General features: G+C 35.0%; 2 protein-coding genes across 2 annotated transcripts; one reads left to right on the top strand and one right to left on the bottom strand.

The window, feature by feature from the left end:
* Positions 1-1,188: 1,188 nt before the first annotated feature.
* On the top strand, positions 1,189-11,951 carry LOC111513523 (leucine-rich repeat-containing protein 47). The gene is made up of 5 exons (XM_023169740.2): positions 1,189-1,982; positions 10,659-10,894; positions 10,946-11,122; positions 11,173-11,442; positions 11,500-11,951. Exons 1-5 carry the CDS (start codon positions 1,373-1,375, stop codon positions 11,737-11,739), a joined length of 1,533 nt encoding a protein of 510 aa, XP_023025508.2. The 5' UTR covers positions 1,189-1,372; the 3' UTR covers positions 11,740-11,951.
* A 38-nt stretch (positions 11,952-11,989) lies between these two features.
* Pis (Phosphatidylinositol synthase) lies at positions 11,990-14,681 on the bottom strand. The gene is made up of 5 exons (XM_074185855.1): positions 14,459-14,681; positions 14,282-14,402; positions 14,056-14,223; positions 13,841-14,004; positions 11,990-12,526 (listed from the first exon to the last, which is right to left on the bottom strand). The coding sequence occupies exons 1-5, from the start codon at positions 14,499-14,501 to the stop codon at positions 12,369-12,371; spliced, it is 654 nt and encodes a 217-aa protein (XP_074041956.1). The 5' UTR covers positions 14,502-14,681; the 3' UTR covers positions 11,990-12,368.
* Between the last annotated feature and the right edge of the window lie 987 nt (positions 14,682-15,668).

Here is a 15,668-nt window from a genome sequence, read left to right as displayed (position 1 = left end):
TTGGGCGTTCATGTAAACATTACATATGGCGAGGTTGCAAAAATGAAGCAGAAGTTTTAATGAGGTTACGTAAATCTTAATAGCAAGGTAACTTCATTTGTATTAAAAAAAGTATGAATTATTGAACAAATTGCAAATTGAGTTTGAATGTGATCAAAATGTCTTATATGGCAATCGGATATTTTATCGGATATAAAGTCATTTTCCTACAATGACACTGTCGTTCATTTTTTCCAAAGCAAACATTTTTCAAAACTATTTAAGAATGACTAGTGTTAAAAAAAGGTATCATTATGTCAATGAGAGTGTGTCACGAAGTATTTTCTGAAGATATTATGTGTTGTCAAGAGTGAAAAATTTCACCAACAAGTTAATTTTCCAAAAAAATACCTAATACTCAACCCATTTTTCTAAAATATGGAAAATGACAAATAAAAAATATGTCTGATCCTACAGTTGATCTCGGAGCTAACCAATTTTTTCCTTGCTCTCGTAAAAACCGAACACAGAGCAGATATAACTGAGACAACAGATCTGCATTATCGAACGCGAGCGAAGTGAGATAATCGAGAGCACAGATTTATAATAAACGAACATACCTTTAAGATAGTTTGCCAATAATTCGTTAGGGATATGGCAACACGAAAGCATTGATGCCAACTTGGAGGGTTTTCCTCCTAAATTTAAGGGATATAATTGGAAAACGGGGATTTTTTGGGGGGAAATTTTTTAGGGTATTTTTTTAGGGAGAAAATGAATAACTGATATCGACACAAATGAAGAATAGGGAGCTGATGAGTTTTTCGAAATTAATAATGAATTGGGAATTAATAGTATTCATGCTCCTATATGTGTGTTCATTTAATGAATTCATTTTTCCATTTATTAGTTGATGTTGTGTATTGACGTACTCACATAAATGCAATAAAAAAGTTACCATGTTTTAAAAATCTTATGTTACATTTTTCAATAACCTTTTTATTTAAAACTTCGTTATAATAAGAATATGAAGGTTAGTTTATCTAATAACTTGTTAACTGTTAAATGTTATATCAACTTTGAATATTCAATTAGATTTTTCATTTACTTAAAAAAATTTGGGGTATCTTGGTTTGGATTTAGGGGGTTTTAAAATAGGCTTAGGGGAAAAGATTTTGAGCAGTTGACATCACTGCACGGAAGTCTTGGTTAAATGGCAAGTGGCAACTGGCAAGAAAAGAAATATATTTGAATATTTAGTAGTTATCAGTTTTTTCATATTTTTTCAGTATGAAAAATTTTTAGTTGTTTTAATTCATTTCGATATATTTTAATTTTACAATTAATACTTTAGTTGGACATTGAGAGTCCAACTTTTGCCTCTAGAATCACCATGTGGCCAGAAACAGAGAAAGCACAAGTTGAGAATAGACATGAAATTGTTCTTAGTGGAAAAGATATAAGTGCTAGAATTGCAAAAGATGGAATAGATGCATCAATCTTTCAACTTGTTGGCTTGAATTATTTGAATATTAGTGAGACAAATTTATTCCATGTTCCAGATGAAATAGAGAATCTGATTAATTTACAGAGTTTAGTATTGCATTCTAATGACCTGAAAACAATAAATAAAAACATCACAAAATTAAGTAAACTTAAGATGTTGGATTTGTCCAGAAATGCCATCCAAACTATTCCAGAAGGATTCGCTGATTTGCCTCTTGTGTCACTTAATTTGAGCTTTAATGAACTTGAATCATTCCCTTCATTCATGAAAAATAACAAATTAACTATTTTGGATTTGTCATATAATAAACTCAAGGAGTTTCCTGACATTTGTTCTGAAGAACTCATTAACTTATCAGAATTGAAACTAATAGGAAACGAAATCCAAGAAATATCGAACAAAATCTACCTATTATCTGCACTCAAAGTATTTGATATCAGTTCTAATAAAATAAAAATAATTCCTGGAGAACTGGGGGATTGTCGCAAACTAAAAGGTAAGAAAAAACATTGATAATATTTGAAAATATGTTTCATTTCATTTTAACTTTATAAATTTAGTTGAAATTCTTCTGATTATCTGGAAAATTTCAATATAATAAAATGAAATTCCGTAAAACATTATGAATCATAATTGAATTTTGACCTCATTCCATTTCAAGTGTTTTTAAATATACTTACACATCAGGATAGAGTATAAAGAAACTGCTACCAGGATTTTCAATAATACCAAAAATTATGTTTTCTTGAACTTGGTCTGCAGCTGGTTGATTTATTTTTATAATTCAAATCAATATCCTTAGGCATCAGTGTTGAGTGTCAATTTCTGTATTCTAGAAAGAGGTCACATAAAATAAGTAATCATTTGTGAATAGATCGCATGGAACATACCTCCATGAGGTTGGTGATGCCGGGAAAAAATTTGCTGATGAATTTTTATTAGGGTATATGCCCAATTTAATGCAATCATTCAGTAAAAATAACTCAAATATCAGTTGTACCTACTGCATGGTCGATACACTGGTTCCACCACGCCCCGTACATGAAATGATAATATTTTCTAAACACACCAATAAAACTGTTGGAAATGGATTCATAATACGCCGTTAGTTTCTGTTTCATTTCATTTCTGATTCGATTCTATAAAATAAATTTTTGGGAGGCTCTTTGTAGAGAGTTTATTTTGAAATTAATTGCTTTCTTCATTTCTTTATTTTTTTATAATTCTGTATCTGTAGAGTAGGGAGGGTGAGTGTAAGCCCACGCACTTAGGCCACATGTGACCCATTGTACATCCTCCCGAGGAGTTGTTCTCCTAGGTCATCGTCCATCCTGTCCTTTCCAGGAAGGTGGGCAGGTCGCTGGGAGACATCTCCTTTATATCGGCAGGTGTAGGCCAAGACTTGCCGAACACACACTCTCTTATTGACGATAGCTCCGGGCACTCGCACAAGACATGCCTTACAGTCTCATCTTACTGTTCACACATCCTGCATAGAGGTGTGTCCACTAGCCCCATATTATGTAGGTGTTTCCTTAGCTGACAGTGGCCAGTCAGAAATCCTACTGTAAGGCGTAGATTTTTCCTGGTCATCGCCAGATATTTCTTCGGCGCCAGCTTCCCAGGGTCGCCCAAGGTGATCCTGGCAAGATTACATCCTTTGATTCCATCCCATCTCTTTAAGGATTGAGCATGGGTGTAACATTTGACTAGTTCCGCAATTGTCGAAGTCATCAGGCCGTGGGTGCCACTGGTATAAAGATGGAGAAGTAGCAGGCCAAACATTTTCTTTCCTAAAAATTTATTTAATTTCTCCTAAAAATATACCCCTTTCAATTAAAACTTTTTCTTAATTCCAAGACCAATGTCATTCCATCTCAGATCGATAAAAGGAAATATAAACAAAACTTTTCTAAGCTTGTTTTGAGTAAAATAGCTGATGGTGACATTAGGTCAGTTATCAGAATCTTGAGGTCAAGTGATACGTTGCCAATGAATCCACACTTTCAGTTCTCCGATCAAAACACTCTCGTTCAGATTCCTTCATACATTCTCTGGATTCGCAACCACCACACGATTTTTCAGAGTTTTCGGTGTTCCAATTTTCAGAATATGAAGTATCGGAGGCAATTAAATCTTTTCGTTCTGGTTCTGCTGGTGTTTTAGATTATTTCCTCCCTAGCCATATGCAAGATCTCATTAGTCACAGCTCTGGAAATTTAGGACAGAAACTTCTTTCTTCTGTTGCAAAATTATGTAACTTCATTTTTACTGGTAGGGTTTCTCCAGAAATTTTTCCTATACTTTTTGGTGCTTCAAGGTGTGCTCCTGGGAAAGAGGATGGTGGAGTAAGACCGATTGCCGTCGGTACCTTTTATCATCGATTGGTAGCTAAACTAGGTTGTATGAGGATCAAAGACGAACTAGGATCGATGTTACGTCCACTACAGTTTGGTTTCGGTACTGCAGGTGGATGTGAAGCTGTTGCTCATGCTGCTCGTAGATATATTAATCTTCATCCAAATCTCGATTCAAACATTTTCCTGAAATTAGACTTCAAAAATGCCTTCAACATGATTGATAGGAAACATCATGCTTCGTAAAGTTAAAGATTCGTTTCCAGGATTATATCCCTTCTTAAGTCAGTGTTATAAATCAGCTTCCTATTTGAGTTTTGGTGAACATCTGATTCTGTCTGAGAGAGGTATTAACAAGGTGACCTGCTCTTTTTTGTCTGACCATCAACGAACTCACTAGAAGCTTATCATCCGAATTTAATTGTTGGTATTTGAACGATGGCTCAATCACTGGCGATGAAAACAGTGTTTCAAAGGATTTAGAAAAAATCATTGATTATTCAAAACATCTTGGACTTGAAAACTAAATTTTGAAAAATGCGAGTTGATTACTCTTTCAACTCCGAATAATATTTCCGAATCCATTTTGAAATTGGCTCCTGGCATAAGAATTTTGGAAAAGTCTAAATGGAGTCTTCTGGGTGCTCCTCTCTCTAAAGATTCACTTTCAGAACATCTTCGAGAAAAACGGGAATCACTCAAATTGCTGACCACCAGATTGAATGAACTTTGCATTTTTTCTTTTGAAAAATTGTTTGGCGATTCCAAAACTCGTGTACGACCGCAGATGTTCCACCGCTTGGTCAAGTCAGTTAGAGCTTGACGAATTTGATAATTTACTCCGCAACACGACGGAATATGGTACATACAATAATTTCAATAATGATTCATGGCTCCAAGCAACGCTTCCTGTAAACCTTGGCGGACTAGAGCTACGTTCGGCTTCTTCCTTAGCTTTACCAGCTTTTGTCATCAGTCAATAGTGTTTCTGATCTTATCGAAAACATCCTTCTTTCATATTCATCAATATCAAAGACGTTGAAGTTTAATCAATTTGGCATGCCGCAACTAATATTGCTCCTCCTACAGATAAAAGGAAAATACAAAGTGCATGGGACCGACCTCGTTTGAACATTATAACTGATAAACTTCTGAAATCTAGACGATGAATCTTTCAGAATAGCAGTAGGACTTAGGATGGGTTCATCTATTTGTGTGCCTCATACTTGTGTTTGCAGTTGATGAGAAAGGTCACATGGTTTAAGTTGCAGGAGAAGTGCAGGGCATACATCTCGACATCACCAAGTGATTGACATATTGAAACGAGCTTTGTTGTCAGCGGATGTTCCTGCAATTCTGGAACCCTTAGGTACCAGTTGAGATGATGGTAAACGACCAGATGGTATGTCTCTCATACCATGGAAATACGGGAAACCTGTGGTATGGGACTTCATTTGCATTGACAGGATCGCAGCTTCCCATCTAGCCGGAAGTTCGAAGTCTGCTGGAACTGCAACATTGTTTAGCGAGAAATTGAAAAGAAAAAAACACCAAAATCTTGGTAACAACTATTTGTTCAATGCAGTAGCGGTTGAAACTTTTGGTGTTTATGTGCAGGAGTCTCTGTTATTTGTTCATGAACTCGGAAGGAGAATAGGCCAAGCAATAAAAGATCACCGTTCTACCTCTTTTTTGATAGAAATAATTAGTATTGCTATTCAACGTGGCAATGCTGCTTCGGTCCTTGGAACAATTCCTCCTTCACATAATTTTGATGAGATCATGCATTGCCATAATTTCAGTACGGAACTGAAATCTATTCCTATCAGTCTCCTATCAAGGTTAATTCACAAGTGATTGATCTACCTTCTTCTTTTTCAGTGCGGTCAATGGACTTAGGTCATTCTTTCCCCCCAAATATGAGTTGCAGTCCTCGTAGTTCTGGTTCCCTTTTAGTGAAAGAGCTTCATGAAGCAAGAGCCGAATCGATCCCTCTACGAAACCCTTCTTCACTTGGAAGGATCGATCGCAGCTTGAGAAATGGTTCTTATGGAGATTCTGTGAAACATGTGCTTCCTTATGAATCAGTAGAGAGTTGTCCTGAAAATCTAGAGAAGAAAATTGGATTGGATAATTTAGGAAACACTTGCTACATGAATAGCATTTTACAAGTGTTGTTCATGACAGAGAATTTCAAGAACGAGGTTTTAATGATGAACGAGAACGGGAATGTTTCCTACTTATTCATTAAACTCAAACACCTGTACATGCAGCTGCAGTTTCGTAAGAATGTATCATCTTTCCCTCCAACCGATTTCCTGGAGTCTTTGAAGTCCACTAGATACTCGTTAAGACAACAAGAGGATTGTTCCGAATTCTTGGGGTTCTTGTTGAATACTCTTCGTGAGCAAAACAATAGCAAAATCAATACTCCTGACCGCTCTGGATTGAATGATTCCGTACAGTCCATCTCGTCTTGTGTTTGTAAATCTTTTGCTGGAAAAATCCTCACTTGTTTACTTTGTAGTGAATGTTCAAGAGGTAAGGAAAACTTATGTGAATTTCTGGAACTTCATCTAGCTTTTCCTAATATGACTAATAACCAGTCCGTGCAAAGCTTATTGTTAAATCATCTGCAAATGGAATTTTCAACAGGTGATGATCGACTGTATTGCCAAACATGCGCCAAACTAACTGACTGTTATAACGAAACAAGTATAGCTGAGGCACCAGTCAATCTAATAATAAGACTGATAATCTTCAAACAAGACTTAACCTCTGACGGAAGCAAGAAACTCTTTGGAAGGTTCGAAATAGATGAACATTTCAATCTAGCAGACCACTATTATAATATTCATGCAGTCATTGTTCACTGTGGTTCTGGCGTTGAATTTGGTCATTAGTCAAAGAAGAAACGGACTGGTTTAAGTTTGACGATAGTCGTGTCACGAAGTGTTCTGGCGATGTATTGAAGCTATTGGAGCCTCTGGAGACACCCTACATTTTGTTTTATGAGAGAGAGGACATTGGCAGATGAAGATCTTCAGATGCTGTGGTGCAGCATGTTTTTCCGAGTTTTCCTGCAGCTGAAAAAGCAAATGCGCCACTGAAATCAATGAAGTTGCCTCGGAGCGCCAATAAATTTTTATTGTTGTTTTTATTTTTTCAAATATGCAATCTTGACACTACTATTTATATTGATTGCTAAGCAACAACACACTTAAAAACTATATCTACCAATGGAATATCATTAACATGGAATATTATTAACATGGTGAAATCGCAAAAAAATCATGAATAAACAATGAACTATTATTTCAAACCTGAATTTTCACAAAATGTTTGTAACATTATTTTATTCATATTCATTATAGTTTATAAGAAAATACCCCAACAATTATTTTACAAAATTAACAAGTCGAAAATAACATTTTAAAATAATAAAAGAAAAAAATCATCTCCGGTATCTCAAAGGTGTAAACTAGGTTCCTCCATTTCATAAAAGAGGAGGTAGGTATGCCTCTCCACTCACAGGCGATTTTGGTGAAATTGGTGACACGTCTGAATTATTGTATTGATGTATTCGTGCCACTGTAGGGATGTCTGCAGTATGCTGTGTAATGTCCGCTGTAAGTAGACCCACTGTGATTCAAAAGTGCATATAGATTATGACAAGGAGTCATATTGTCTGCTGCATAATTGCTCATATTTAATCCATCTAAATCTTTCCATTAGAGAGAGTCTAAAACTTATGGATTGATAAAGGCTTTGTGCATTTTCTTCTTTTCTTGCATCTTGAACACGTCGGTTTTTCATGTCCATCTAAAGTTTCCTGTCTTGTGAAGAAATCCAAGCATTGTTTTGAACTCAATTGGCCAGTTCTTTGTGATCTGGAGAGTGACAAATCCCAGAAAGGATTGAAGGTTACTGATGAATGTCCACAGTGTGTGCATTCCATCGTGGATTTTAATTGACCAACGAAATTATCTACAATCTTAGAGTTATTTACACTCAAATATCCCATGCCCTTGTGCTTTTTCTCTGTCACTCAATTTTTAGTCAATCTCTGTTAAGATCATTAATTCTATTAATGTCATCATGTGAACCTTCTAAAAGATAACGAAGGAATTCCTGGGCGTGTTGATGCTCATAACCCATGAATCGAGAGGCAAAACACTGAATCTGACTTTTCTGGAGACTGTGTTCACTACTCTATCACATGAATCTTCTAACCACAATTCCTTTATAACTTCTGCAAACGCTTTGATTAAAAAACTCTCCATACTAGAAATACTTTCATTGATATATCTTTCATGTATTCATCCTTTAAATATTCCAGTAACCATCTCGTATTTGATAAACATTAGATTACACTGTTCATGAAACAGGTGTTGCCAATATTTTTCAACCGATGAGGAAATGAATATTTCGAAATAAATTATTTCCGTCATGACTTCACAAAACTCAATTCGTCAGTCTGGATCATCATCCCCTAGCTCTTGAAGAATTTGTGTTTTGTGCGGGTGAAACTTATGTAATTTCAACAACTTTCTAACCGACTCATGTGGAAGTCCTGTCATTGCAGATACTTGACGTGTTCATGCAATAGGCTCTATTGCAAAATATCCAAGGACCTCAATTTGGGTTGCTTCATTCAGTAATCTTGGGGCATTCTTTTTTAATCTGCACTGATCCCGTTTCTCTAAACTTTTCAATTAAATCGCGGACGTACACGTGACTTTCATTTTTGTCCGGATGCCTTTGGTGAAATATTTGAGCTGTTTTTAAATAACATTGGTCCTGAGAGGCAAATATGAAAATTATATCCACGCGCTCAGGCATACTGAGCGGGGTCTTTCACCCCGTGTGGTCACCTGGATCTACACTGCAATAATAAGACCTATGTTAACGTATGGAGCCATTGCATGGGGACCGAAAGTTCTGCAAGCAACGGCCATCCAAAAATTATATCAAATATAGCGACTGGCTTGTTTAAACATCACAGGAGCCATGAGAACAACACCAACCGCGGCAATGGAATTAATCACGGGTCTGACCCCTCTGGATCTGTACGTTAAGAAGGTTGCGCTAATGGCCATGGTACGATTGCGCACGGCTGGTATAAACCTCGAAGTAGGAATGGGTCAATTGAGGCTGGGCCTATGGCGGGAAGCGCTCACTGCGCAACCTCTGCTGCAGGCAACAAGTGATGCAATTGAACCAAGGTTTGTGTTTAATAACACAGGATGTGGAGTGTACTCCAGGTCACTAAGCCTAAGGATTAAGTGGGGAATGGGAAGAAATACCAGCGTGGTCCAAACAGAACTGGCTGGTATCTCAATCGCCACAAAATAAATAACCAAGAAAGGAATTTCTGGTAAAAACATAACAATCTGCACTGATAGCAGACAAGCACTATTAGCCTTGAACAGACAGCGTGTTACCTCAGGGCTAGTACTGGAGTGCCACCAAGATTTAGCCCAAGCCTCGGTAGCTAATAACATTATCCTGAGGTGGGTTAAAGGGCACAACAAGAGTAAAGGTAATCGCATTGCCGACTTTTTAGCCAAGGAAGCGGCTGATCTAAGAATTTTAGGACCCAGTGGCACCCACGGCCTGATGACTTCGACAATTGCGGGACTAGTCAAATGTTACACCCATGCTCAATCCTTAAAGAGATGGGATGAAATCAAAGGATGTAATCTTGCCAGGATCGCCTTGGGCGACCCTGGGAAGCTGGCGCCGAAGAAATATCTGGCGATGACCAGGAAAAATCTACGCCTTACAGTAGGATTTCTGACTGGCCACTGTCAACTAAGGAAACATCTCCATAATATGGGGCTAGTGGACACACCTCTATGCAGGATGTGTGAACAGGAAGATGAGACTGTCAGGCATGTCTTGTGCGAGTGCCCGGAATTATCGTCAATAAGAGAGTGTGTGTTCGGCGAGTCTTGGCCTACACCTGCCGATATAAAGGAGATGTCTCCCAGCGACCTGTCCACCTTCCTGGAAAGGACAGGATGGACGATGACCTAGGAGGACAACTCCTCGGGGGGATGTACAATGGGTCACATGTGGCCTAAGTGCGTGGGCTTACACTCACCCTCCCTACTCTACAGATACATAGAACAGAACCCACTTTGAACATTTACTTAATTGACATTTTTAATAAATCTGTAGTTCAACAAAAACCTCATTAAATATTCCATTTAAGCCAAAGTTTAGCAATTATTGCTTCACCCTGTAAAATTATTATTTATACCATTGGATATCATTTTTTAGTCATTTCAATGATGTATCACAAGTAGGGGTTTGTAATTGAAACTTTTTGTGTTTTGGTGGGTGGGGCCTAGGGGGTGAGTTCTCTTTCATGTCACTTTAGTTCCCCCTTACTATCCTAGAAACGGTTTCAAACATTTCTCAATATCAGCCTTCGTTCATGAGATATAGCCCATTGTAAGTTTTAAAATTGACACACTGTATGTTTATTTAACTATTACAGCAACAGTCAACTACTACTATTTATATTGATTGCTAAGCCACAACACTCATAAAAAAACAATATCTACCATTGAAATATCACAAAACAATTAGGTTGCTTTGAATTTCTCTTTGGGTTCTAGTACTTCCATGTTCTTTTAATTGGGTAATTTTTTTTCACTATTGATTGGATATTATTGTGTCCTGTTTGAAGGTGGGTGTATCCTAAAAATATTCACACTAATGAAACCTAAATATTCTTTTTTATGTCTATATAGTCTTAATATTTGAATAAATATATTCCTTAACTAAATTATGTATGGTGATTTCAGAATTAAATTTGAAATCCAATCCAGTATCTGATCGCAGACTCCTGAAATTGATCGATCAATGTAAATCAAAACAAATTTTGGATTACATTAGGCAACATTGTTCTAAAACAACTTCAACGCTGGACCAACCTAAGAAAAATGTGAAAAAGAAATCGAGTGACGAATCTGATGAGGAAGACTCTAACTGCAATAACAAATACACCTTGAAAGTAACACATGCTGATGAGAATTTTAAGGTTGTTGAATATTGCATTTTCTGCTAAATATTACATCAAATATCATTTTAGGTAATTATTATGAATGCTGTTAAAAATGTGAGAGAACATTTTGTAGCCTGCATTGTTGATGTAAAATTCACAGAAGAGTTGTTCAAGAAATTCATCCAGTTACAAAATAAACTTCATGATACAGTATGTGAGAAACGAAATTCAGCCACGATAGCTACACATGACTTCAATAAGTTCGTAAGTTGGTTACTTTCATTTGTTAAAAATCGATAAAACAAAATTTTCAGCCACCAGGTAATTTAACTTACACAACTTCTCCACCTGACAAGCTACTCATAAAACCTTTGAATAGAGCCAGTCCAATGACTGGTGCTCAGCTATTTAACAAATTACAAACAGAGGCCAACAATTTGAGAAAGGAAAAGAAGCGAAATACTTATAGTGGAATCCATAAATATCTCTATCTTATTGAGGGAAAACCTCAGTACCCATGTCTCTTAAACATGAAAAATGAAGTTATTTCTTTTCCTCCCATAACTAATTCGGATATTTCAAAGGTAATTTGAAGATTTGTTTAATTTAGACTAGGTATCATACAAAATAATTTTTTTCAGATTGAAGTCACAACAACAAAAATTTTTATTGAAGTAACTAGCTCAGTATCCCAATTTATATGCAAAAAGGTTCTAGATACCTTGTTGAAGGATATGGTAATCCTTTTTGATGACAGTTTGGAAGTTCAGCAAGTAAAAACAACTGACGTCGATGAACATTTGAAAACAGTGTATCCTTCAAAGGTTGATCTTAATTTTGAAAAGGATATTTCAATAAAAGTAATACGGGAAAAATGCTGATGAAAGTAACATATTATGATGTAACAAGTTATATTTCCTATTCAGAGAGCATGTGCCCTTTTGGAATGTTGAGATATTCACTAATACTATTGTTTACAAGTTATGGAATATCCTAATAGGTTGAGTTTGTAAAATATTTTTGAAACACTTTTTTTTTGGATATCTCATTCTAATTTTTATTTATTATGGAATAAATGTATTGTTTAGTAAAACTGATTTTAATTCCCTGTTCATGAAATGAAACGATCCATTACCTATAGAATCTATTTTAATACATTTTCTTGGAAGATACATCTATAAAAGCCAAAAACTTTCCCAAAAATTAATCACTCCTAAAAATATAACCCTTTCAATTCACATCTATAAAGTTTCAATTTACAAATCATTAACATCAATGGGGTAACAAACAATGTAAATAGAAGGGGGTTCAGATCCTTTGGTTTAAAACATCCAATTTACAACTTTAGAAAATACATTCGTATTACAAAATGGAATGACATTTTTATACACAAGATAAAAAATGGCAATGACTAGCACATAAATTAAATTAACACCAAGGAAAGCACTTCTTTATATATTTTGAAATGCTTATTTCTTCACATATTTTCTAGCACCTTTATATATGTATTTCAAAATGCCTTTTTCTTTAGATCTTTTCTTTCATTCAAATCAATAATAGCCAAATTTCTTGATGCAACAACACAATGAATAAGGGATATAATGGTTTTTCCCAAACATATTGGTGCAGACAGGAACAATATTATCTTGAAAAGGCCCAGCCCAGCAACTGAAACAATAGATTGATCCAATTATCATTTGTATGACTAAATTATAAGGCTTCACAGGAAAAACTTTATACAAGAATAGAGAACAAACCAAATTAGATTTAACTTCATTGATTATTTAACAAAGTGTCTTGTAGAGATATTATTTGAACACCTTCTAATTCTGACTTTAATATGGATAATTAACTTCTATGAATATAAAAAAACTAGGAAGCATGTATTATGGGCATGTTTTAAGTAGCAATTAATCTTTAAGAGAGTACAGTATGGCCATTCATAAGTACTGGTTTCAACTGCACACAAAATACGTACTACACAGTTCTGGTGTTTGGGAACAGTCTTTGTCTTGGATTTATTCTACACCACAGATTTCCATTCTATCTTTAATTTTACTTGCCCTCAAGGGTATTTCTTTGAATCAGCCACAGAGTGAAAAAAATTTTTATTAAATCTATGACCTTTTGCAGTTGAAATTTGACCAATTCACTGGAGCTCATTTACAATCATTCAACACATTTACAAGTTTTTATTTCACATATTTATATACTCTCTGAAGTTAATTGAAGCTGAAAAATTAGTTTCATTTTTGAAGGAATAAAATTTCCTTCCCAAATCAATATAATCTATAACAAGTTGAATTCAATTATCGTACAAGCACCTTAAGAATTTTCCTGCAATGTTTGTGCATCTTCTTAAAATTTATATACTACCATATGATGAAATTATTTCATTAGAATTCATTACTGTTACAGAGCCTCACAATATAATTCAAAGATGATCATGCAATGTATCCAAGATAAGGAGATCCAACATAGGAAAATAAAATCCAGTAAGAGATACAAAGTTTGTCAAAGTAGAAAACGTTGCTTATTATGAAGCTTATTAAAGTAAATGATGTTTTAAAATTTACTAATTAATTGATTGTGGTGATACATCAGTAAAGTTATCACCAACGAAATGTTGGTATAAAAATCTATGAAGGCTATCTTGTACAGCTTGAAAAGTGGCAATTAGAAAGTGTTATCATTCAAATATGATGATCTGTGATGATACTGAACTGGAGAAAAAGATATATTGACATTATTTTTTCAGAACAATAACAATTGAAGTCACATAATTAGTGAATAAAAATCATATATCAACTATTTTAAATTTTTTCTAAAGATGCCATGACTCAATAGAAATATTAATAATTGAACACAAAGTGTATTATTTCAATAAGTTCTCATGGTTCCTGATTTTTCTGTGCTGGCCCCCGTTATCCTAGATACAGAGTATATATATATTTCTAAAATACTTAGAAATTGTTGACTTACTCAAGGGTCCTTCTGTAAAATAGAGCAAGTATAAAGAAGCATAAAAGGCCTCATTTCCACAACACATTATAAACAGAACCATTTTATTGGAATAATAAATACTCATAATTGGATTATCAGACATGTCAACAAACTTGTGGTTTGTTTTTCCTTGAAGTATAGACCTGAAAGTACATAAAAATAGAAAAAGAAATTGTAACTAGAAAATTACATACGTGTGAAGAAAAATCCAGTGACAGGCAACATCAATACACATGGACAAGATGAATAAGAAGATATACTTTGGATAAAAATGCCCCAAAACTGCCACTAAGCCCATTGTACCACATCTATCAGTAAGTTGATCCAACATACCACCAAACCTACTACTTTGATTGAAATATCTAAAATGAATGAATGTAAAATATGCTATTCAAATTCAGTTATGTAGCTTGTTTGTACCTGGCAGCATGCCCATCAACTGCATCAAGAAGAGCAGAAGTCACATAACATGTACAGGCGACAATGTAATTCGAGGGCATAAAGTAAAATGATATGATGGCTAATATTATTCTGGCATATCCTACGGATACAAAGGGGTTGTACAACAATCCTTATGTATTAAATGTTACTACAAACCTATGATATTTGGCACAAATAGGAATATATTTTCGTCGCTCATCTCGAAATGTGGTAGAACAATCGTTTGAATTACTGATTCAATATAATTAGTGAATTATTGAAAAATGTTTTAGGGTTCACTTCAATACAAATTCAATACCTCAAAACAACTTTATTGTATAGATTTTTTATTACTCTGACCGGTGACCCGTCTGATATCTCATGCGTCATTCATTCATAAGTCAAAGCTGTCAAAGCACCAGTAGCGTTGCCAGAAATGTTTTGAGCTTTAAACGTTTTGTCGGGGAGAAATTACAATACGAACCAATGAAAATGACCGTACTATTACCTTAAAAAACTGATATGTTGATAACGCTACTGGTAGACCTTTCGTTTACAGCTTAACGCGAGTTTGATAGACAAAACTATATGAAAATAATAATTATTAATCCACTAATTTCATATAGTTCGAGTCCATTATCCTTAAAAAAGATGTATGTACCTAAATATGTTAGTTACTTATGGCCTGGTTCGCACATATCCGATGTCCGAGTTTTTCTGATCGATGCAAATACAAATTTCTAACCTAGAAACTTGTATATTAGCACGAATCAGAAAACTTTCGGAATATTGGATCTATAACTGTAAGAATTCGGAGTCATAGATATTTTTGTGAACTCTCTTCAAGACACAAAAATATACTGATGATGAATTTTCAAAAAAATGTCGTAACTATATAGGTTGAATAATTCGCCACGGAAACAAAAAAATTGAATGAAATGGAAAATTTTTCTATATTGAATGAAACAATTTATAATGCAATAATCATTTTTACTGAATACTGGACCACCCGGATGCAAACAGGTAACTAAAGTTGCGTCGTAGTGACTTCAGTAAAATCTCTAACATGAGATGACTTGACCGAAACCATGAAGTGCGGCTGGCTTCTGTTGATGACTCCGTGCAATTGTGTTGTTTCAGTAACCAAGTGTTGCCTAACCTTGCACTTGCACAGTATACTTATATAGTATATAGTATACTGCGGCTATATCGTATTGATGACAGCTGAGCTAGAAACACGTGTGTGCGGTTGATGTATTTATTATTTATGACATGTTATTATTAATATTATACGAGGAACTCAGAACTATTACCACGATAAGCGAACAATTAAATCCACTCCTGATTCAAATAATAAATCTAGAAAACCATTCGAAATCACTTTTCT

The sequence above is a fragment of the Leptinotarsa decemlineata genome, unplaced genomic scaffold (assembly GCF_025532065.1).
Source record: "Leptinotarsa decemlineata unplaced genomic scaffold, Ldec_3_MD MMD2_tig00078346_RagTag_RagTag, whole genome shotgun sequence".
NCBI classification, from domain to species: Eukaryota; Metazoa; Arthropoda; class Insecta; order Coleoptera; family Chrysomelidae; genus Leptinotarsa; species Leptinotarsa decemlineata.
Note: the sequence above shows the minus strand (reverse complement) of the source record. Positions and strands in the feature narration are given on the sequence as shown.